Below are 23,259 nucleotides of genomic sequence, written 5' to 3'. Positions count from 1 at the left end.
TACCACAGCAAGTATTAAATGTAAGTGGTTTATCTTTCAACCAATATATTGTGTATAAAATCTCTTATCTTCTCTTTATCAGCAGCAATAAGGATTCTCATCCAAAAGCAATAAATGGAAAACAAGGAGTTGCTACCAGTGCTTCCACCCACTGCAGGGGACAGGCCTTACCATGCTAAATGTGGGTGGCTATAGCAAATTAACATTTTCACACTGAAACCCCTTCCATTTAAAGAATTCAATTTGTTTCTGCTAAAATATTAGAAGCTAAATAAGTTATTTAAATGCATAAGTGTTTAAAATAAGTCACACAGCTCTGCAGGAGTATCTGACACATTCTTAATGAAAAACCACTGTACTTAATTCCTAGCTGACATGCTACCCCTGTAAATCACAGCTACTGTCATTTTTCTAATCTTGTACACACTTTGCATTTTAATCTTAAAATAAATGATTTCACACAGTGCCCTGGGTTTTGCTGACAAGACACTCAAAATGAAATGAGATAAAAATAAAAGTATAATTTAAAAACTTTCAAGCATCAATTGGCAATAAGAAAAAGCAAATAGCATCTCTAGCAATCCTTAAGGCACACAACCAAGCACCATGCACTGAAAATTCTCCTCACACACTTAAAGCTGCTTCAGATCTCTCTAAACTACATGGTATGCAACAAGCTTAATTTGGATTTTGCACTCTTGTATCAGACTCCATACAAGGCTTTCAAACTCTTTAGATAAATACACTCATACTTGTGCAATTGAGGATTCTCCTATTTTGGATGCAGGGAACAGGAGGGGTTGAGCTATAACCTCCAAACCAACAGTATTTCAGATTTCATGGTTCAAATGCTGAAATGACTGTGAAATTGCAATTAAAAGTAGTTTTCAACGTTTACACTCATGATCTGTTCCCTCAATCTGACATGACTACACTTTGGCCAGCAAAGTGCACTGTTGAGTGTTTTAAGCCTGCAAAGTTATAAAAGTAGCATACTGTTCACTAAAGAAGAGATTAAAAAGGAAGCGGCAGAGAATCCCTTCAAACAAGCGCACACGTATTTCCAAAGCACTCCAAACTAGAAGAGAATCTTGTGTCAAATGGTCACTGATGACCATATGGGAGTAAAAATTAGGTAGCACAAGACCCACTTCAAACACTAAGATCAAGATGCCCAGCCAACATTAGATAAGAGATGCCGAGGCCAAGTGCCTTCAGCTATTCCAGGACCCTAAAAGTGAGAGAAGTTTCCAATGCTATATATACTGCCTGGTTTTCCATGAAGGGTGATGGGGGAGGAAGACATCTCATACTTGGAAAGTAAGGTGCTGCTTTGGTTTGAGCTACACAGCTATTGCCCCTTGGTTTTGAAATGAACAGCAAATAAAATTCAGGGCCCAAAGCCAGAGTTTGTTTATTTATTTATTTATTAGTTAGACTTCTATTCTGCCCTCCCCACAAGCGGGTTCAGGGCAGGTTACAACAAAAAACATAAGTTACATTAAAACTTCACTAAAACTGGAAAATTTCCGAAATACCACCCTCAGACAGCGACCTTACAACCACCCCTGCTAGTAAGACATAAAGGGTGGTGAAAAAGTTCCTTCCCCACACTGCATAAAATATCATTTAGGCAGCCAAACTACCTACTCAGTTCAGAATAACTTGCAGATGAACTCACCTCCTTTGGTGTGAAAGTTTCACCCTGAGCACCTGCAGTTTGCAAAATCTTCAGGAGTGGCAGTTTTGGCTGTACCTAATGTATAAAGTAAGCGTAATTTAATCATGTCACAACACACTAAGTAAAAAACATAAACCCAAATCTTGCATGGCACTACAAGTTATTTAGAAGTGTGACCCTACAAGAGGAAAGAATTTGTACTATCCCCACAACGGGTGGAAATTCACACAAAATCAACTTTTATCCACTACTCTGAAATAAATAATGTCAAGGAAAGCAATTCAAATGCAGCTCATGAGCATAATACAAACCACACACTGCATCTCTCAAAGTAAGCCCTATTTGCATGATTTGATACACAGCAATGATATATTTGTTCAGTTTAAAGTGTCAGGATTCCAGCTCACACCGTCAAGAATTCCCTCCCTGTGGTGTTTCTAAAGGGCTACAATATTACTCTATCAATTGTTAGTGAAGCTTTATACAAGAGCTAAGTCAATTCTACCAGTTATGTCACAGACAACTTCATAAGACTGAGAAATGAGATCTGGAAAACATTAACAGTAACAAACTTTTATAGACTGGCCAGAGTAGTCCACTTCACATAAATAAGCTAGAATGCAAAGTTAGCATTATTTTAAAAAACAAAGTGACTGAATCAATTACTCAGATTAATTACTCCACAAAACAGTAGCCTCTTGCCACTTTCTGCACATACACAGCTAGAGAACACATTATTTGTAAGTAGAACAGGTCAAGGATTGCAGGTAAGTTGTCATATGCAGGGTTCCACTAATTTTGACCCATCTTACCAGTCAACCTTTTTTGTGGTTATCACCAATTCCCTTCTGCAAGCCCTAACACACACTCAGAGAAATCAGCGAACATGACTGGCATTCTCTCTGCCTTCACACTGAGATTCTGAAGACACGCTGCTTCTACCTTTGGCAAACCTCAAACTAAAGGAAAACATCTCTCTCTTGAGTCCTTCATTTAGGGGAAGGATCAGGGCATGTGTTTGCAATGGGCTGCTGCAGAAGCAGCACCTTCTGGAAAAAAAACAATCACAGAAATAAAGAACATACCGGTCTCTTCTCCTCTAAAACACACACACACACACACACACACAAATACATCCATTTGCAGTACACAGGTAATTCAAGACAAGGAAGGGAATGTTTGTGCTAAGCAGGTAACGCAGGGATGACTGTCACATGGGAACATATAGCAATTGCCACTGGTACCTTGGGAAACATATTTGTGGAATCTAGATAATGTATTTGTTTCAAGACAAGGAGGAAGCAATAGAACTGTTAGGGAGGGGGATTTTCCCCACATGCTGCTGGTTTTAATGGACTTGGAAGGGTGTTTAGGACTGCCCTGCCAGACGATCAGTTACCTGAGCCTTTGTCTAGTAGATCAACTGGATGGGGTGAGATTAAGAAGCCAGTCTCTTCATGAATACAGTGGAAAGCTTTCAACTAAGCTCCATTTTTTTGTAACATCTAAATGCAGCTGCCTTGGCAAATCTGTTTCCCAACCCATACTGGGAACTAAAACTACAGAATAATTTCAGTTCAGAATCCCAGTCAGGGGGGCAAATGCCAATTTCCCACGGCACTTTCATTCAGGCATCAGGGCAAACTGGAGCTGCATAGAAGTCTTCTCAGAGCCAGGAAGCATTCAATCACACTGTTTATAGAAGGGAAGGAAGCACACAGAGCTAGTCTGGTGTAGTGGTTAAGAGTGGCAGGACTCTAATCTGGAGAGTCAGGTTTGATTCCCCACTCCTCTGCTTGAAGCCAGCTGGGTGACCCTGGGTCAGTCACAGCTCTGTCAGCCCCACCCATCTCACAGGGTGATTGTTGTGGGGATAATAATGTAAAACACTCTGAGTGGGTGTTAAGTTGTCCTGAAGGGCAGTATGTAAATCAAATGTTAATAACAATAACAATATACATAAGCATACTAACAGCTGTGCTTATACCTATCATGACAAGCCAAGGCTTGCTGTGATGTGTGAATGTGGCCACTATTTTGTTTTCTCTAACAAATGAAGTAATGCAATCTCTGAAGGAGCAGCTGAACAAGGTAGGGTTTGGGAGGGGGGGTAGTGGACGCTACTCAAATAACAATCCCAAAGAAAGAGGCTGAATAAAACAGAGTTGCGCTTACCGTAACTACTGTTCATTGACGTCTTCTGTGCAGACACACATGGGACTGCGCTTGTGCAGGCCTGCCGACCGGATTTTTCTTTTCTAGCAAACGTCCACTAGGGGGCGCACGTCCGACCCAATGCGCATGCGCGGCCGTTTCCCGACCGAGCGACATTGGGCGACGTCGCCCCCTTTCCCCTCAGTTTCTCCTTTGCCGCCGAATGCCCTCACATTATCTGGAAGAACACAGCAGGGTAGGAGGGAGGGTTGTGTGTCTGCACAGAAGACGTCAATGAACAGTAGTTACGGTAAGCGCAACTCTGTTTTCACTGTCCGTCTTCTGTGCAGCCCCACATGGGAGACTCACAAGCCACTTACCCAGGAGGCGGGCATGTGTTCTCACTGAAAAAGAGACTGAAGCACTGCTTGACCCACAGCAGCCTCTTTCCTTTCCCACACATCTAGTGCGTAATGTTTAGCGAACGTGTCCGAAGACGACCACGTTGCAGCCCTGCAGATGTCTTGCAAGGGTACGCCCCTAAGGAAGGCCGCAGAGGCAGCCTGCGCTCTGGTGGAATGAGCTTTTAGTTCCAAGGGGCAAGGTAACTTAGCATGCGAGTAGCAGGCCCTAACAGTCTGAGTAACCCAGCGAGAAATTGACTGGGCTGTAGCAGCCTTTCCCTTTCTGGGCCCATAATAGCACACAAACAGTTGTTTGGCACTCCGGAACTGTGATGTACGTTGTAGGTAAAATAAAATAGCCCTTCTCACATCCAAGGAATGTAAGGCCCTTTCAGGGCCACTGGAAGGGTCAGGAAAAAATATAGGTAGGACAATGTCCTGTGAGGTATGGAACTGAGTGGACACTTTGGGTCTAAAACGAAGGTCAGGTCTCAGCACCACCTTATTCTGATGGACCTTCAAAAAGGGAGGGTCCCACCTCAGGGCAGCCTGCTCGCTAACCCTACGGGCAGATGTAATGGCAATCAGGAAGGCCACTTTACAGGATAACCATTTTAAATCACAGGTAGCCAGTGGTTCGAAGGGTGTTTTCATAAGCCCCGCCAACACTACCTGCAGTGACCATTGGGGAACAATTTCCTTGACTTGTGGAAACATATTATACAACCCTTTCAAAAAAGACTTCGACAAACTGTGGGAGAACACTGTCTTCCCATCTATTTTAGGGTGGAAGGCTGAAATGGCAGCCAAATAGACTTTAATAGAAGAATTAGCGAGTCCCCCGTCCTTTAGGGACAGGAGGAACTCAAACACAGAAGACAACTGGCAATCCCAAACATTAACTTCTTTGTCAGCAGCCCAGGCCTCAAAACGCTTCCATTTAGCAGCGTATGACCTGCGAGTGGTGTCCCTACGGGCATTCAGCAAAATTTCAGCTACCCTGTCAGACATCCCCTCCGTCCCCGAATGTGCCAAGCAGTGAGGTTGAGTTTGGGTAGGTCGTGATACCAAACCCCTTCGTCGGACAGAAGGTCCGGGTTCAGTGCGAACCGATAATATGACCCCTGCGAAAGCTGCATGACATGTTGGAACCATGCCTGTCTGGGCCAGAAGGGCGCCACCAGAATTAAGTGCGGCCCATCCCTCTGGATTTTGCTGACGACCCGAGACAGCAGTGGGAACGGAGGGAAGGCATAAAACAGGTGCCCTGTCCAGCGTATCTGGAACGCATCCCCCAGGGAGCGGTGACCTAGCCCTCCCCTGGAGCAGAATAGCGGGGCCTTCTTGTTGGCCTCTGCCGCAAAGAGGTCTACGTCTGGGAATCCCCAGTCCAAAAAGATGGCGTTCAGGTAATTGTCTGCTACGGTCCATTCGTAGCTGTCGAATCGCATCCGACTCAGCTTGTCCGCGACGACATTGGTGGTGCCAGGAATATGGACCGCCTGAATGAACACGCCTCTGTCCATGGCCCAGTTCCAGATCCGAACGGCCTCGTCGCAGAGGGCCTTGGATGTAGTGCCCCCTTGTTTGTTCACGTAGAACATCGTGGTGCAATTGTCTGTGAGCACCTGAACCGTTTTCTGCTGCAGCGTGTCTGCGAACGCGATAAGGGCATAACGGACCGCTTTCAATTCTAGCAGGTTAATATGATCTTTCCTTTCCTGCTCCGACCAAACCCCATGTGCCCTCAGGGCACCACACTGGGCTCCCCATCCTACCGTGGAGGCATCAGTCGAGATTGTGATCTCGGTTTGGATGGATCCAAAGGCAATACCCCCAAGAAGGTTAGCCTCATCAAGCCACCATCGTAAGGCCCGGATAATCCCTCTGGGGATGGAATATCGTTTATTCTGGGACTCGTGTTCAAAATCATGAACCGGTAGGAACCACAGCTGGAGAGGTCGCATGTGCAACCGGGCCATAGGGGTGACAGCTGTAGAAGAGGCCATGAGGCCCAGTAGCCTCTGGATAGCCGTTACGGATTGGAACCTGCACTTAGAAAAAAGGTTCACCATCCTGCCAATCTTTAAAGCACGCACCCTGGGCAGAAAACCCCTGTTTACGCCACCGTCCAGTTCCATACCGATAAACAGTATTCGTCTGGATGGGGTAAGGTTAGACTTCTGTAAGTTAACCAAAAGTCCCAACCGGGAGCAGGTGAGCATCACCGTACGAATCTGGGTCAGGAGTGCATCAGGAGAGGGTGCTGCTAGAAGCCAATCGTCAAGATAGGGGTAGATGGTACAACCCCGTTCCCTCAAATAAGCCACTACCACAGCCATACATTTAGAAAAAACTCGTGGGGCTGTTGAGAGGCCAAAGGGAAGTACCTGGTAATGGTAGGCCCTATTGTTACACAGGAACCTAAGGTATTTCCGATGATCAGGATGGATGGCAATATGGAAATATGCATCCTTGAGGTCCAGGACAGCGAACCACATGTCCTCAGGCATTAACTGGAGGACTGTGTTCAAGGTAAGCATCCTGAACCGCTTGACGAGAACGAATTTATTCAGTTCCCGGAGGTCTAAGATGGGTCGCACACCTCCATCCTTTTTGTCTACCAGGAACATCCTGGAGTAAAAACCTAAGAGGGGGTCCTGAGGGAGCACCTCCTTCACAGCCCCCTTCTCCAATAGCGCTATAACCTCAGCCTGTAAGTTATCAGAAGAGGATTGTAACGAGTGGTCAGGAAGAGACAACACTGGGTAAACATCAAACTGAATTTTATATCCAACATTAACGATTCTAAGAACCCAACTATCGGAAGTAATTTCTGCCCATGCAGAGGCAAACTGAACCAATCTGTTCCCAAACACGACAGACTGTTCGAATTCTAGTCAGAACTGCTTTGGCTGCGGTGCTGACTCTTTGGCATCGTGGGCTTGTGGACCGCGACGAGGGCGGTAGTTAGGCCTCCGGCGTTGGTAGGAACTTGCAGGCGGCTGGAGTTGCCTGTAGGACCCATAGCGCGGATACGGCTGGTACCGCTGCTGCCGTCCCCGATAGCCCTGTGAAGGGCGATACTGGACACGATTCTCGGTGGCTGGTCTGGTCGGGAGAATGCCGTAAGAATGGGCTGTCATCCGATCTTTGCGCTTCTGCGACAGGTAGTCATCCGTCTTGGCAGAAAACAGGGATTGACCCTCAAAGGGCAGATTCTCAACTTTATTACGTGTCTCGACCGGCAACGCAGTTGTGCGGAGCCACGAGTGTCTGCGGAGGACGACGGAGGATGCTAACGCCCTTGCAGAGGTATCAACCATGTCACGGCCCGCATTTATTTGTTGCCGAGACAGCCGCAGGGCCTCATCGAGGATCACCTTTGCCAATACTCTCTGGTCTGCCGGGAGTTTTTCCATGAAGGCCGCCATGCAGTTCCAAAGGAATATCTGGTACGCCCCCATGATGGCTGAATAGTTAGAGATTTTCAGCGTCAGGGCAGCAGAGGAGTATAATTTCTTGCCCAAGGAATCCAGCTTCCTGCTCTCCTTGTCAATGGGCACCGCATAAGACCCCTGGTGTTGGCGGGTCTGCATTTCCTCTGTAATGAGGGAAGAAGGAGGCAGATGTGCAAAGAGGTATGCACAAACATCATCCCGCGTCTTGTACAGGGCCTCCAGCTTGCGGGACGTCGGGTACACAGAGGCCGGCTTCTCACAGATGTTGTGAATGATCTCCACCAAGCCTTCGGTGAATGGGAAAGCAATAGTTGGAGGGTTCCCAGACTGGACATATTGTAGAATTTTGTCCTTTGGCTTAGGATCCACAGCCGATATCTCAATGTCGAGAGAACGGGCCATTCTGACCATCTGCTCAGAATAGAGCCGGTAGTCCTCAGAGGGTGACACACGACCAGTCCCAATGATGATGTCATCTGGTGACGGGTCAGACGGAGGGCTGGGACTCGGGCACTGATAAGGCTCTGCACGTTGGTAAGGTGAGACGCGCCTGGGAGAACCATAGTGGGAGAACTCACTCCGAGTGTCACCCCAATACTTCCTGCCTAACGATGGAGAGCTGGCATACAGGGAGCCCTCTCTGTCATAGCCAATCCGAGGAAGGTGATAAGGCCGGTCCTCCATATAGGCACCGGCATGCCACGTCTGGGCAACCCGAGGTGGAGCGTCAGGCAGGTCACCATCGTCATCAGAGGAGTGGTGCAACGGAGGTGACAGGTGCGGTGACGGGGTCGAGGGCTTCTCCCAGAGGACCTCATCCATTTGGACCGACGTCGACTGCCTGTGCTTCGATTTTTTCTTCGACTTCTTTTCGCCCTTGGCGGCTGAAATCGGATCGGAGCTTCGGTTCCGGTCAATCGGAGCCGGCAACATGGGCAACGGATCCGAAACCTCCGGATCCGATCGAGAGCCCGTCTTCGGAACAAGGCCGGTGCGAGCCGATTCAGTGGGCTTCGGAGCCGACGAAGTCGGAGTCGGAGTCGGATCCGACGACTTGGGAACTGACCCAGCCGGGATGTTCGGATCCGATGAAGTCCTCGGCACCTTCGGAGCCGGTGTGGCGGTCGGTTCCGACCTCGACGGGGACCTGGAACGATGCCGCTTCCGAGTCGGATCCGACTTCGGAGTTGAGTGCTTGCGACCCGACGCGGAACTCGCAGCCTCCTTCGGATCCGGGGTCGGGTGCTGGGTTTGTCGGCGATCCGGCGAGCGGGAACGTGAGGTGGCAGCGGTGCTCCGGCCAGATCCCATCTCAGGGGGGGGGGCAGCCGTCCCACCAGCCGGTGGCGGCCCCCCCGGGGTACCCGGGGCCCCCGACGCCCGCATCGCCCTTCTCCACAGCAGGGCGTTCAGCCTATTCGCCCTCTCAGCCCTAGCCTTCGGGGTGAACCGTTGGCAGTGCTCACATTTCCCGACGATGTGCCCCTCGCCCAGGCACTCGAGGCAAACGGAGTGACCATCCGTTCTCGTCATCTTCGTCGAGCAAGTAGAGCAACGCTTAAACAGCGACTTCTCCGACATTCTCCTCACGACTTTCAAAGAAAGTTTCCTCACAAGCGGACAGCTAGGTCTTTACCGGTCGGCGGCAAAGAAGAAACTGAGGGGAAAGGGGGCGACGTCGCCCAATGTCGCTCGGGCGGGAAACAGCCGCGCATGCGCATTGGGTCGGACGTGCGCCCCCTAGTGGACGTTTGCTAGAAAAGAAAAATCCGGTCGGCAGGCCTGCGCAGGCGCAGTCCCATGTGGGGCTGCACAGAAGACGGACAGTGAACCAAGGGAACAGAACTCAAATACACATCCCAATGTTGTCCAAATTGCTTTATATTAAAATTAGGTACGTAAAAGACTATTTAACCTTAGTAAATTGGGGTGTGGAGAAACCTTCAAGACTGAATTTCAATGGCTTGGAACACAAGCATGAAAACTCAAATGAATGCTAAGCATCCATCTCCAAAACACATTTTCACATTGTTCAAATCAAGGCCAGGAAGACTATATTTATCCAAACTATCACTATTATCAACCATATGCAAATTCATGAATTTCAAATTTTAGGAGAAAAAATACTGTATAAGTTTAAAGTTTAGCACGTATAAGCCTATGCAGATATCATACCTTCCTGTACATTCAAATATGTTTTAATACCAAAGAGCACTGCTAATCAAATGTTTCTAACCTGAGTTGGATGAGTAACCACTAGAAAAGTTGAAATACCTCAACTTGATTTATTAGAATGTAGACTATGATAGTAAAACCAAAGCATGTTACCTGTTTAATTTGCCCAAATGATGTTCTGCAGGCATTCTCAGATGTTGGATACTGTGCTGAGGTGGAAGTTGTCATTGTGGCAGTGAAGCAGCTATCTATAGTACTACTAACCTAAAAAAAGAAATAAAGAAATGAGATTTAGCAACTACTACTCTGAAAGAAAAAGCACAGAGAACTATATTATATCTAAGTCTACTTTGCAGAAGCTCTAGAAAGCCATCTGGTACAAAACACAAAAGGCAGCAGCCTGATGATACCTCCAAAATGCTACAGGTCTAAAGCACTGGACTAAAACTATCTTCTTACCTTTTCAGTGTGATAACAAATATCAGAAATCCTTAAACGATTCAACAAGTGGAAAATCAGCTAAGTTGTCTTGGCAAAGCCAACTATTTCTCTTCTCAGGCCTTTCAGACTACTCAGTAATTTCCTTTTCTCATTTTTAAGAAATCCATCTCAGAATGCTTTCTTTGAAATGCAGACCCAGGCAATCCGTACTGCCCTGACTTGTCTGAGCACAGAATTCCCCTGTGACATGTTGAGACAAGAACTTAAGAGTGAATTTGTTAAGTTGACTCACTGGAACAAAGCTGAGTCACTCAACTCTCTCACAGGAAATTCTTGCCAGCAATGGTTAACTTGGCCCAGAAAGAGTTGGGGCAAGTTCTGAACACTAATAGCATTTACTGTCCTACAGTGGTAATCATTGCTACCAGCTAACAAACAGCTTTCAGTTCAGTAAGAGACGCTTTCCCCTCACTCAAAATCCCAGCAAAAGAAGAAAGGCTAAAATGACAAAAAATAATCTCTGAACTTGATCAGGATTGTCTCAATTTGTATTGTACGACAGATTACAGTTTCATCAAGAAACTGAACACAGAACAGTCCCACATCTTAAAACAGTTGCAAAATCTCCTTCCTTCCCTAAAAGCAAAATTATATTATTCAACATTTTTGCTTTAAAGGCTTCACCATTTTCTGTACTACTGAATCCAGTAAAATGAAGGTACCAAAGATAAATGTAAAGAAATGTAAAGTTCTACATACTGTCTGACTTTTCAAGGACTAGAGAGATGTAAGATTTCTAGATATTTTGAAGTCATGGGGGAAAGGTTTTTTTTCCAGAAAGAACAGTGTGAGAAAAGGTGAAATATATGCAACTAGCAACAAAGTCCATTGTGGGGAAAAAATACGAGCACTAGAAAGCTGGAGCTGGGGAGGGGTGTCAGATGGGGGGAGCATGGGAGGTTTAGCAAGCAAGAGGCATGGGAAGGCTGAAGGGCGGGGGGGGGGGGCTGGGGAGGGCTGGCAGGTTGGCTCAACCTTCTCGCCCCATCCCTGGCTCTACCGGGGCTGCGGAAGCCGGCGGGCGCCTTGCCCTTCCCTCCCCTTTCCCTGGCTCAAATGGGGTTGCGGATTCTGGCGAGTGGCTTACCCTTCCTTCCCCATAACACTGCATATGCGTGGCATACTGCTCATGTGCAGGGATAAGAAGTGAATCGTCAGCAACATGGTTTGGCTTTTATATCTTAGGACAGATTGGAAACCCATACGGACTTGCGGGGAGGCATCTCATGTACTCTCCTCCCGCACGATGTCCTCTTCCCCTTCACTGTTACCCACAGCCTCTCCCCTTTTCCTGCTTCCTTTTCTCCTTCTCATCCGCCTTTGTCTGTCCTTGTCTTCACCTTTTCCCATTCCACCCCAGGCCACCTTTCTCTTATAGCGCAGGTACACAGTAAGGAAGGACTTGCAGGGTGTTCATTTTTCCCTGTATCCCCTTCCCCACTCTTTCCCTCCTCCTGGCAGCCCTCATATTTCCCTATGTTCTTCTCTCCTTCAAATTCACTAAACAACCAGCCTTTTATCTGTCCCTCATTTTCATCTATATTTACTGATTTTCTTCATTTATATACTGCCTTTCTCCAAAGTGGGGACCCAAAGCAGCTTGTATCATGCTTCTTGCCTCCATATTTTCCCCACAACAACCCTGAGAGGAACGTTAGGCTGAGAATGTGTAACTGGATCAAAATCACCAAGTGAGCTTCCCTAGCAGAGCGGTGAATCAAACCTGGGTCTCCAACATCCTACCACTATACCACATTGGCTTTAGGGGAAGTTGCTGTTGAACAGTAACAAGCTGCCGGGTATGGGTGAGTCGTGTAAGTCATCCAGTGGTTGTTTCTAGGCCTGGTCCCAACGAACCCTCCTCCAAAGGCCAAACAGCCCTGGAAAGGGCCCTGCCCCCTCTCTCTGCCTTTTACTGAAAGAAAACAAACCTGGAATACTGACCTAGCTGTTAGTTGGTTGCCTAGCAACAGCCACTGAGGACCTCGTTAAAGCTGCAGTAGCTCTTTAATTGTGGGGGGGGGGTTAACTTCCAATGTTTTTATATATATATATTTCAGATTTTCCTGCAAATCTGGGACATGTTTCAGGTATGTAGGAAGATCTGTCTTGTCCGTTTATGGCTCCAATCTCTGGATTTAAGTATCCACAGATCAGGGCCACTATACTTTCCTATGAAATCTAATCTTATTTTACTGATTTAACTTAAAATGCATTATTTGGTTTCAGTTTTGCTTCAGCTTGTTACTGAATGTCATTAAAAGAAGGCAAATACAAGTACAAGCCTGGACTAGTCTGGTCAAGACCCAGGATCCAATTGCACTATACACTGGGAGGGCTGTCACTTTTCAGTCCTGCCACTGGCAACTGAAAGGAGCACTGGATTTTCTAATACTTCATGTCCAAGATTATCTAACATGACAGCACAAGAGCCCTACCAGCTATAAATAGAGACTAAATTTATATATGTGGGGCAGAACATTTTTCATGGAAAAATACAGCATCTGAGGAAAATTTTCAAACCCCATCACAGCTCTGTATAGGGCAGCTGCATAGGTTCTTAATAAAAAACAGGAAAGTGACAGGGAACTGACGGAAATAGCACGGTTAAAAAGTTATACACAGCAAGAATCTATTTAAGCTTGGAAAATCTTCAACCCTACCTCAAAGGAACTGAAGCACACTCACAGACAGCGCCCAATTGAGGGACTAAGACAGACTTACTATTCGGTACATTTAGTGGTCGCTTACTGCATACCCTCCTCTTAGCAGTGTGCTTTAAATCAGTGAGTACATGCTAAGAAACCTCACACTTATCCCCTGCAAAGTAAGTATTAGTGAATTATTTTGGAATGCATAGATAACATATTCCAAGTACAAGATTGTGATCCCACAGCTGTTTGGCTCCAATTAAACCCTGGAAATAAGCAGCATCTGAAATATCCAAATGAAATGCCCTGAAGTGGAATGGAAGGATTGATCAATACAACTTTCAAAGGTTTAAATTAAAGGGTGTGTGAGAATGCTGTTGCAATTTACTTAACAGCTACATCTAGAAACCTTTATTATAAACCCTAATATATTATAATCAGAATTACTGTGCATTGCTTGTCTCTCTAGCTTTAGCTACAGGGGGCCAAAAACAGAAAAAAGAAGACATGATGTTAGTATCCACAGAATTTCAACCAATCATCGCAGAACATAGGAATTCTACTTACCAACTTTTGCATTAACATACAAACAAGAACTGAATTGAAGCAATTCCAAATGACATTGCCCTGTGATTTAACCTTCCTACAAGAGAGCCAAACAACTCAGAAAAAGGAACGAACCAAAACAATACCATCCTAAACAGAGTTAAACCATTTTTAAGCTATTGAAATCAGTGGAGTTAGAAGGGTGTAACTCTACTTAGGATGGCAGTGTCAGTCAAAAAAAATGTCAAACTCCATGCTAGAAGCATTACATTTGCTTGAGGAAACAAGACTAAGACACGTTTTTGGTAGTCTTGGACTGCAACCCTGTGTATATTTCCATATTCATATGAAAGCACTTTGCACAAATGTCTCATCAACTTCAGTGGGACAGTAAGCATGCATGGAACTAGGTTGTTAGTCATATCTGTCAAGAGTTCTCCAAAATCCCATATATTGTGGATTATTTTTATAACTGTAGCCTCAGTATTCCCTAGAGAGAGAGAAACATAGATGAATTGCCTGTTAGCCTACACATGTAAGAATGAATCATTCTAAAAAAATCCATACAGAATTCATACAGCTCTATTATTCTCTTCAACATAGGCTGCATGTCAAATCCAGTAAAGATATCTAATATCTGGACCAGTTTAGTTTCTAGCACTGTACCAGAATCAGTTAAAAGGTGAGATGCTGCCTGAACCTTATCTGTTCACAACCGCTGTAGTTGTTAGCTGCAGTGGAATAAATGACTAAATACAGCAAAGTTGTTTCATATGCTGAATATATACACACTGAAGGCATACTTTTATGTTCCCTCCACCATGAAACTGCTACATATGTAGGAAACAAGCAGTGTTTGATTCACTCCCAAGGGCTTCTCTATAATAGGACCATTATGAGGCAAAGTTTCAAGTATCACCAACCAATTCTCACCATCACCAACCAGTTCAGTTGAGGTCTCACATTTTTTCAGCACCAATCTACCATGCTTACTGCTGGTTTCTCTGCTTACGTAGTCTGTAATCCCTAAGTTTACATGATCCATATTAAGTCCCAAACTTGCAATACAGCTCATGCCAATACAAGTTTCAAGTAGTGCGAACGTAAGAATTCCACTGCAGCTTGGCACTAAACATTCTCTTAAGATGCAGAAAGAGTCAAGGAAGTATACCATGCACCATCAGTTAAGACGCAGAAAGTTTCAAGTGTGCCGCATGCCACACGCATGATTAAGTATCTAAAAAGCCACATATAACTCATTTTGTGTTCTTAGTCTTTCTGAGTATTTCCTTCTTTTAAAGCGTACTCAAAATGGCTAGCTGGGGTAGTGGAATGGCAAATATCAGTTGTCATTCAGCAGCTTTCATTTCAGCATCTTATAGAAAACTCGCAGCCCCGGGAATGACGTAATGACTTGCGCACTCTCCTCACTTTAATTTTCCCTCTAAATCTCGTCAGCATGTTCTCTAGCCATTCCTCCATGCTCTTAAGGCCAGCTCTTGCTTTAAAATTGATGACAAACTCATAAAAGTAACAATGAGTGTCAAACCCAATACAGCCAAAATCAAAGCTACTTGGGACAAAACCCACAGCCTGCAGTGCCAGCAAACATATTCAAACTATATACCCACTGCAAAAGAGCATCAGGATTTTAGTTCTCTAACATGAAAGCCATACAGGTGCATCAATACATCTAAAACTGAAACCTCTAAATATGCTGTGATTTCAAGGACATTTATTTTTTTAAGGCTCTTTTTAGGGACTCTTCTCACTCTTAGAGAAAAACAGGAACTTAAACTGCAGAAGTCCATTTCAGCTGCCAATATGAACCCATGCAAATTATATCTATCTCATAGGCACTTCCCTCTCCAAATCAAACAGATAATACCTCTCACTTGCTGGTAAATTCAACTCAACTTGCTTAGAGCAGAAATACCCTCAATAAGGCAACAGGTAAAACATCACACAGGGGTAACCTGGTTAGCATCTGTACTATGTACTACAATAAAACTTCGTAATATTTCTTTTCTTCACACCACTTTTTGCCATTGCCACAGCACCCTCAGTAGGCCTCTTTCACTCACCCTTTTTTCCTACTCCACATAGACCGAATTATCTAGTTTTTATACTCAAGCCATTTTTTGCTTCTCTATCAAAGAACCCCTTAGCGTGTTCTGAAACTTAATTAAGCCTCAAACCTCCATTTTAAACTACTGCAGATGTTGGGCTTTTCCGCTAAGCTCTGGCGCATACTTACCTCCTTTTAAGTTCTGGATAAATCAACAACTTACATTTGCTATTTTGTCATATTTTGGTCCTAACAGAACATTATGCTCCCGTCTGGAGTTTATTTTTTCCCTTTCTCCTATCTACAGAGTAAGGTTCTTCGTAACCAACTTCTCGTCTTTCTTTACAATATTCCCCCACATTACACAGCTGTGTCTCCCATAACCTCTCACTCCAGAGAGGAGCAACCAGACCCGACCTTACACTCACCTTAAAGTTACTCCATAGCACCCAACGACTCTTCTCGAATACCAAGAAGAACTCGAAACCTTTTAGCGCCTTCGCCGAATCTTCCTCGCCTCCATCTTAGGAAGGGCGGGAGAGTAACAGGCATCTACTTGCCTCTCAAGTAACATGGCTGCCCAGCTACTTCCGCCCAGACCATCGAGATAAGGAACTAAGAACGTCACAAACATTATACATTTCCTGTATATAACAGACGTTGCAGGTTGGTGGAACTGGCGTCCCCTCTAGAAATACTGAAAGCTACAGATAGAATTTGCGGAAAACGAAACCGAGAGCGCGACGCGTTTCTATAGCAACGGGAAGCTTCGCTTCAAAGACTCTTTTGACGCTAGTCACAGCTCCCTATGAGACTTTGGTTCAGCGCTGCTATGAATAGAATCTTTAAAATGTGGGACAAGAACTGGAGAGGAAACGCAAAGTACAAATAAAGCCCCCCCCCGACCAAAATACTGAGTCACGAACAGATGCCAGTGGTTTTCTTGAAGGGATTTTCAGGAGGTGTGTAGTAGGACTAGGGCAGTGAAACCTGGAGAAAGTGGAGTTTGGGGAGGGAAAGGACCTTAACATCTCTCTCTCTCTCTCTCTCTCTCTCACACGCACACGCACACACACACACACACACACAAGAGAGAGAGAGAGTAGCCATTTTCTCAGGTGAACTGATACCTGTGGCCTGGAAACCAGTTGTAATTCCGGGAGATACCCAGCCACTACCTGGAGGCTGGCAACCCTAAGTAGGACAGCAAGATTCGAGTCCAGCCACACCTTAAAGACCAAGATTTTCAGGTTGTAAGCTTATACCTTGAAACTAGTCGGTCTTTAAGGTGCAGCTAGACTCGTAGTCCTCACTGGTTTTCTTGTTCACACTTTTGTCCCCAGTACGATTCAAAATGCCCGGGGAAACAGCAAATCTATAAATGGATAAGGGAAGAGATTTTTTCTGGCATCTAAATACGGAAGTGCAATTTACAGGTTCCCTTTTGTTGCAGTGCTTTGAAAGGGCTACACCCTCTACTTTAAACAATTGTAATATAGTTAAAAATGAGGACAGGATTCCATGTTTTTAACTTCATATTAAGCCTCTACTAAACGGACAGGCCAGTATTTTTCCCCCAGATAGTTGGCCGCTCTAGTCCGTACAAGTCTTTGCATGTCAGAAATAAATCCCAGTGTTCAGTGGGGTTTAATTCAAAATAAGCACGGGATTGCAGCGTACACACAACCCTCGCTCGCTAGTTTGTCCTCTCCAATGGAACTGCACGAGACTGTAGTAGTATTAACCATAGTTTTACAGTGCTCGTCTCAAAGAGCCCTTCAACTATCCCTCTTTTTTCTTTTCTAACCTAGAGTGTAAAAGAGCCCTGCTGGATCATCCCAGTGGTCCATCTAGTCCAGTATCCTGTTTCACACAGTGGCCAACAAACAGGGCATAGACTGGGGCACAGAGCTTCCTAGCAGCTAGTGCTGATGTTCAGAAGTTTACTACCTCTGAATGTGGAAGCTCCCTTAGGTCACCATGGCTATTAGCCATTGATAGCCCTGTCCTCCATGAATCTTTCTAATCCCCTATTAAAGCCGTTATTATGTCCACTAGCACTGAATTGCACAATTTAAGCCTGTGCATGTTTACTTAGAAGTAAATCCCCTTTTATTCAACAGGGCCTACTTCTAGGTAAGTATTTTTAGGATTGCAGCCTTAATTACTTGTAGAGTGAAGAAGTACTTCTGTTTATTTGTGTGGAATCTGTTGCCCATCAACTTAACTGGATGCCCCAAATTTCTAGTGTTATGGGAGAAGGAGAAAAAGTTATTTCCATCCACTTTCTTTCTCTGTCCCATCTACAATTTTATAAACCTCTATCACATCCCTCTAAGTCATCTTTTCCCCCTAAAATGAAAAGTCTCAGACTCTTCAACCTTTTCTCATAGGAAAAGAATCATCTTGGTTGCACTCTTTTTCCAGTTCTTCAATATCTTCTTTGAGCTACAGTGAAAGAAACCATATACAGTATTCCAAGTGAGGCCAAACCATAGATTTATTCAAGGGTATTACAATTTCAGGCCATTTTATTTTCAATCTCTTTCCTAAAAATTCCATCTACAGAGTTTGCCCTTTTCACTAAGCTTGTCAGGTGCCCACTTATGGAAGGCAAACGCCTGGCAATTTACTTTAATGCCAGCAGATGGGAGAAATTAGAGAGAGGGGAATGCGGGGTGGGGGGAAGCTTGGTGTGCCGGTATTGCTTTCAATTTAAATTAGAAGTGGCAAAGGACACTCTGGCATTTCTTGAAAGTTTTTGAGACATATTAGTCATCCCCAGGGATGCACTGACAACACTTCTGGGCACACAGGAGTGTTTCAGGTCTGCAGGTCTGCCTGGCAACAATCTTGGGGCGGTGTGAGGTGGAGGGGCTTACCTGCTCACAGTGGCAGACCATAAAAATTATGTTTAAAACCCACCCCCTTAATCAAAGGCCTGGGTAAAATACAATAGGATCACCAGGTTCCCCTGGCAACCAGCAGGAGGTGGGGGTAGCAGGAACTTATCAGGGTGCATGAACACACCCATCATCCCCTGGGGATGACATCACTTCCAGCACGATCTAGAAGGGACAGCAGCGTGCTGGGACTGATTCTTTAACAATGAGCCAAACACAGGGTTTTCATGCTGGAAGTGCCATCATCACATGAGGACGATGGGGGGGCACATGCTCCCATTCCCCCTGCCTGCCTCCTCCCGCCAATCAGAAGTTGCTTGCCATAAGCAGGCCCCTGAAAATGAACCATTTTGGCTTAGCTCCTATGCAAGCTTCAGTGGGAAGGGAACTGTACAGGCAAAGTACCACTGCTGAGAAAGTCCCACATCTTACTGCCGCCCACCTGACCTCTGAAGATGAGGGCACAGACACCAGGACTTGTGAGAAAGATCTTAACTGGCAGCCTGGACAGTATGGGAGGAGCCATTTAGGGCCTGACAGGTAACAGAAACAGATGGGCAGCCAGTGGAGTGATACAGCCAACAATAGCTTGGTTGCCATGTTTTGTTTTCCAGTTTTCAAAGGAAGCCCCATGTAGAGTGTATTACAGTAATCTAATCACCTCCAGCAGGCTCTCCTTTCTATTCACCTAACTTGGATAAACCTTCCAGTTTTAATAAGCTTTAATAGGCTTTAATAAGCTAGATCACATTACCTGAATTCTGAAAGTGCTTGTCTTACATAAGTCTTATTTGGGTTGCAGCTCTGGATTGGGAAATTCCAGGATATTTGGGGTGGAGCCTGAGGAATGCCTGGTTTGAGGAGAAAACGCGAATGTACGGGTTTTGTGAGCTATGCAGACCTTGTCTTTCTTTCTTCGACACTGTACAAAGCTACATTTGCTATCAAGCTTGCAAATAACTTTCTCCCCAGCCACGGAACTCCGAACCTTTGCGGCATGAGTGCAATTACTTCTCTACTTCTTCCTTCAGCAATGCAAAATTAAACTTTTGTTCACTCTGAACCTTTGCGGTACAAATTATGTCCTTTGCTAAGCATGAGTACAACTACTTCTGCCTTCAACAGTGAATGCAAAATTAAACTTTTGTTTCTCCAGTTGTGTTTGTTGCAGCTTGTCTTTTCACGCGCCATTTGCGAGACCGCTTGTTGCATAGAAAGAGGACTATTTGAGTTCAGTGACAACTCCTTGAGGCGAGATGCACAGAAATAGTAACAATTTACGTAGTAACAAAACCTTGCTTTTCTTTTGTATAGCGCCACAGTAGCTCCGTCTAGCATGAAGCCCGGATAGCTCAGTCGGTAGAGCATCAGACTTTTAATCTGAGGGTCCAGGGTTCAAGTCCCTGTTCGGGCGGTAGTTTTTCTTTTCGTTTATTGTAATTTTCTATTTTTACATATGTTACCTTGTTTCCTTGTTGCTTCAAATCTATTTCCGAAAAGAAGCTTTTTGGCACTGCAGCGTATTACCCGTGTGGGGAAAATGTGGATTTAACATAAATTTTAAAAAGATAATATTGCTGTAAAAGAAGGCAGTTACTTAATTACGTTTATTAAAATCTCCTTCTATATTACAGAATGTTTAGACGGCTACCTAGTATTAAAAATCTGCTTCGCCCGAACAGGGACTTGAACCCTGGACCCTCAGATTAAAAGTCTGATGCTCTACCGACTGAGCTATCCGGGCGCTCTGTAAACTATTGTTTCCATTCAACTGATAGTTTATATTTGCACACAGATTGACATACTAATTCATTCCCGATCACGATATACAGGTGTTTATTTTATATTGAAGTTTTATATAAGAATCACACATACACATGCCCCAGTTTGTTTAGTTAATACACGGGGTTCCAACTTCGTATGCTGCGGGCGGAAAGAGGATAAAAATGCAAACAAGACACCCAAAAATAGTTCACAGGGCGAGAATGCTCCGGCGCGTGTCCTAAAGCATATTAAACTCTTGTATTCTAATCCCGCCCCATCAAAAGAGCAATGGAATGGATCCCACGTGGCGTCTCAGCCTTTCAGAAATGGAAGAGTCAATTTAAATCCTTTGACTCGAGAGGGTCTACAACAAATACACATTCTGACTCAAAGCCCGACATGCAAAACTTCTCCCACATCAGAGAACCCCAGAACCAGCTGAGAAGGAACAAGAAGGGTGTGCATTGAGAAGCGTTTGTTTGAAAGGCTGCTATAGGATGCCTGAGACCGAGAGTAGACCTTTAGAGCATCTGTGATTTCCAAACTGGCCTGAGCCCCATTTCCCCAAGATCGTGGCTTCCTTTGGAGCAGGACAGCTTTCCTGAAACCCATCTCAAAATCTTGGGGGTGTGGGTTTATTTAAGGAGGAAAGGAAGTCCATTTTAATGAGGACGAATTGGAAAATGGAATGGACGGAAACGGACAAGAGGAGTCCGAGTAGACTACCCTGGGAGGAGCGATTTGTAGGTGGCGTGGGGTTCCTCTGAAATGGAACTTTGCCAGCAATGGAAATCTACTGGATAAACTCAGGTAAACCCCTTCAAACCTTACCATCCAGGTAAAGAAAATGCCTTATTAAACAGCAAAAGACTCAAGTTGGTCAGTGAGCAGGGTTTAGTTTGTAAAGATCACGAACAGTTTATAAATATATGACATCCCAGAAAATTTGGTCATATTTTAAATGAACCTGGTCTGTTTTCATAACATTTTGGAATCAGTACAATCTATATTGATCAGTGTAATCAGTATAATCAATCAGTATACTCTATAGTTCTTAAAAGGAAGTATTAGAATTTATTTAATAATATACATATCCATTGATTCTCATAATACTTTCTGTGAATCATTTTTGCTGTTATTTTGTACATTATAATCATCATGGCATATCTACTTTGAAGGAAATTGGTGGGGGGGGCAAAAGAATTAGTTAGGATTCTTTATGAGTTTCTTTGATGATCAAAACTTAATTTTAAAAAGGAAAAGAAAATGCCTCACTTTTTTTTAAACCAGGAATGCTGATTGTTCAGAAATAGCTATCTGGAAGAGAAGGGCATCCCGGACAGGGTTTCAGGCCTCTGGGGGAAATGATCCAAAGAGGCAAATGCATGAATCCTGCCTGCCCCCTACCCAGTAGCACTACATTTCAAGGCCTACAGTGCTTTCCTAATTTGCCCTCCAGCATATCAATTGCTTATCAACAGCCACTGAAAATTACAAAGCCCGGGTTACACAATAAGCACACTTTAGGATGACTCTTGCCACGTGGCTGCAGTTAGAGCTATCATTGGGGCCAGATTTGACTGGTTCAGCCAGAATTTATCGTCTTTCAGGGAACTAGCATAACATTCCAGAGCAGGGGAGGTTTATGTGGTTGCATAAGATGTAGCAGCATGTGCCTGTGCACTACAGTGTTCCCTGGAGTGGGGATTGCACTTATGTTATATGAATTTATTTTAAAATACATCTCCTACCTCTCCAGATGTTTGTCATGCATTCCTCTGCTGAGTTACTCCTGTCTTCCATTGATTTAAATGGGATTTAGACTGATGCAGCTCTGCATAGGATTGCATTTAAGATAGCATGTCATATCCGATTAAAATAAATTTTCATAAATCCAAACATTTAAACCAATGAATGCTACTACCGCCCATTTTCAGTCAGTGGATGTTAAAAAACAAACACAAAGTTAGTTACAAAAAATTGTTGTTGTTTTTTACTTAAAGTCAAAAGTTACTAAAATAGCAGTGCAGTGTGCACAAGGGGGGAGTGGTCTTCCTGTGGAAAAACCCTCTTTGCTTATGCAAATACAACTGGGAGAGGAGAAGCAGCTGGTCTAGTCCTCTTCATTTCTTTTGTGTACTCTTCTTCAGGCAATTGATCAAGAGAACAAAATTCTGGCCAAAATAATAAAAAGTCCCTCAGGGTCTCCCTCATTACGTTTGTGTGTAATGGCTCCATAACTATATCATATCATCAATATATCTAATTCTTAATATGGCCAAATATGTAGAAACTTACCCCCAGAGTCTGGAGTCATGAACAGACAAGATGGATCTTTCTATAAAACCTTGGGGGGAAATTTCAAAGGAAAACGTGGAACAAAAAATATTGGCAGTGCTTGTAGCTTTAAAAAACAAATGCTCTCAGTTGTCTAGCTTGTTGTGTGTAGCTTGTTGCTAGACAACCACAACAATATTGCTAGCCTTCAGGCTTTAGTTTCTGTCAGTAAAATGCAGGGGGAGGGGTTCTGGCCTTTGAGGAAGGATTCATGAGTTCCAGGCCCATCAGACTTGCTAGCACCCAGTTTGCATGACTCATCCAGAAGAGGCTTACTACTGTTCAACAGCAGTCAAATTACAATAGCCAGTATGATGTAATGGTTAGAGTTTTAGAATAGGATTTGGGAGACCCAAATTCAAATCCCTACTCTACCATGGAAGTGGGTGACTTTGGGCCAGTCACTCACGCTCAGCCTAACCCACCTCATGAGTTTGTTGTGAGCATAAAATGGGGGACAGGATAATGATGTAAGCTGCTTTGGGTACTTATTGTGGAGAAGACAGGGTATTAATGAAGTAAATAAATGATGTATATGATATATATAGCTGAATATTGGGGGAGCAGAGAAAAGATAGGTTGATGGGTAGGTGGGAAGGAGAGAATGAAGCAGC

General features: G+C 44.5%; 1 protein-coding gene and 2 non-coding genes across 5 annotated transcripts in view; 1 reads left to right on the top strand and 2 right to left on the bottom strand.

Annotated features, from left to right (window-relative positions):
• MDM4 (MDM4 regulator of p53) overlaps positions 1-16,206 on the bottom strand; it is a 41,186-nt gene extending 24,980 nt beyond the window's left edge. For 2 of the 3 annotated variants that reach the window (XM_054980283.1, XM_054980284.1), the window contains exons 1-3: positions 16,070-16,206; positions 10,029-10,139; positions 1,682-1,756 (exon numbers count right to left, since the gene is read on the bottom strand). In XM_054980283.1, the coding sequence (XP_054836258.1) occupies positions 1,682-1,756; positions 10,029-10,103 (150 nt within the window). In that variant the 5' untranslated portion in view covers positions 10,104-10,139; positions 16,070-16,206. The remainder of the gene's footprint in view (positions 1-1,681; positions 1,757-10,028; positions 10,140-16,069) is intronic. The other variant, XM_054980285.1, reaches the window with a different exon arrangement.
• A 3,679-nt stretch (positions 16,207-19,885) lies between these two features.
• Positions 19,886-19,958, top strand: TRNAK-UUU (transfer RNA lysine (anticodon UUU)). The gene has a single exon. It is a non-coding gene; the product is annotated as a tRNA-Lys (tRNA).
• A 257-nt stretch (positions 19,959-20,215) lies between these two features.
• Positions 20,216-20,288, bottom strand: TRNAK-UUU (transfer RNA lysine (anticodon UUU)). The gene has a single exon. It is a non-coding gene; the product is annotated as a tRNA-Lys (tRNA).
• Between the last annotated feature and the right edge of the window lie 2,971 nt (positions 20,289-23,259).

Source organism: Eublepharis macularius, chromosome 5, assembly GCF_028583425.1.
Source record: "Eublepharis macularius isolate TG4126 chromosome 5, MPM_Emac_v1.0, whole genome shotgun sequence".
Taxonomy (NCBI): Eukaryota; Metazoa; Chordata; class Lepidosauria; order Squamata; family Eublepharidae; genus Eublepharis; species Eublepharis macularius.
Note: the sequence above shows the minus strand (reverse complement) of the source record. Positions and strands in the feature narration are given on the sequence as shown.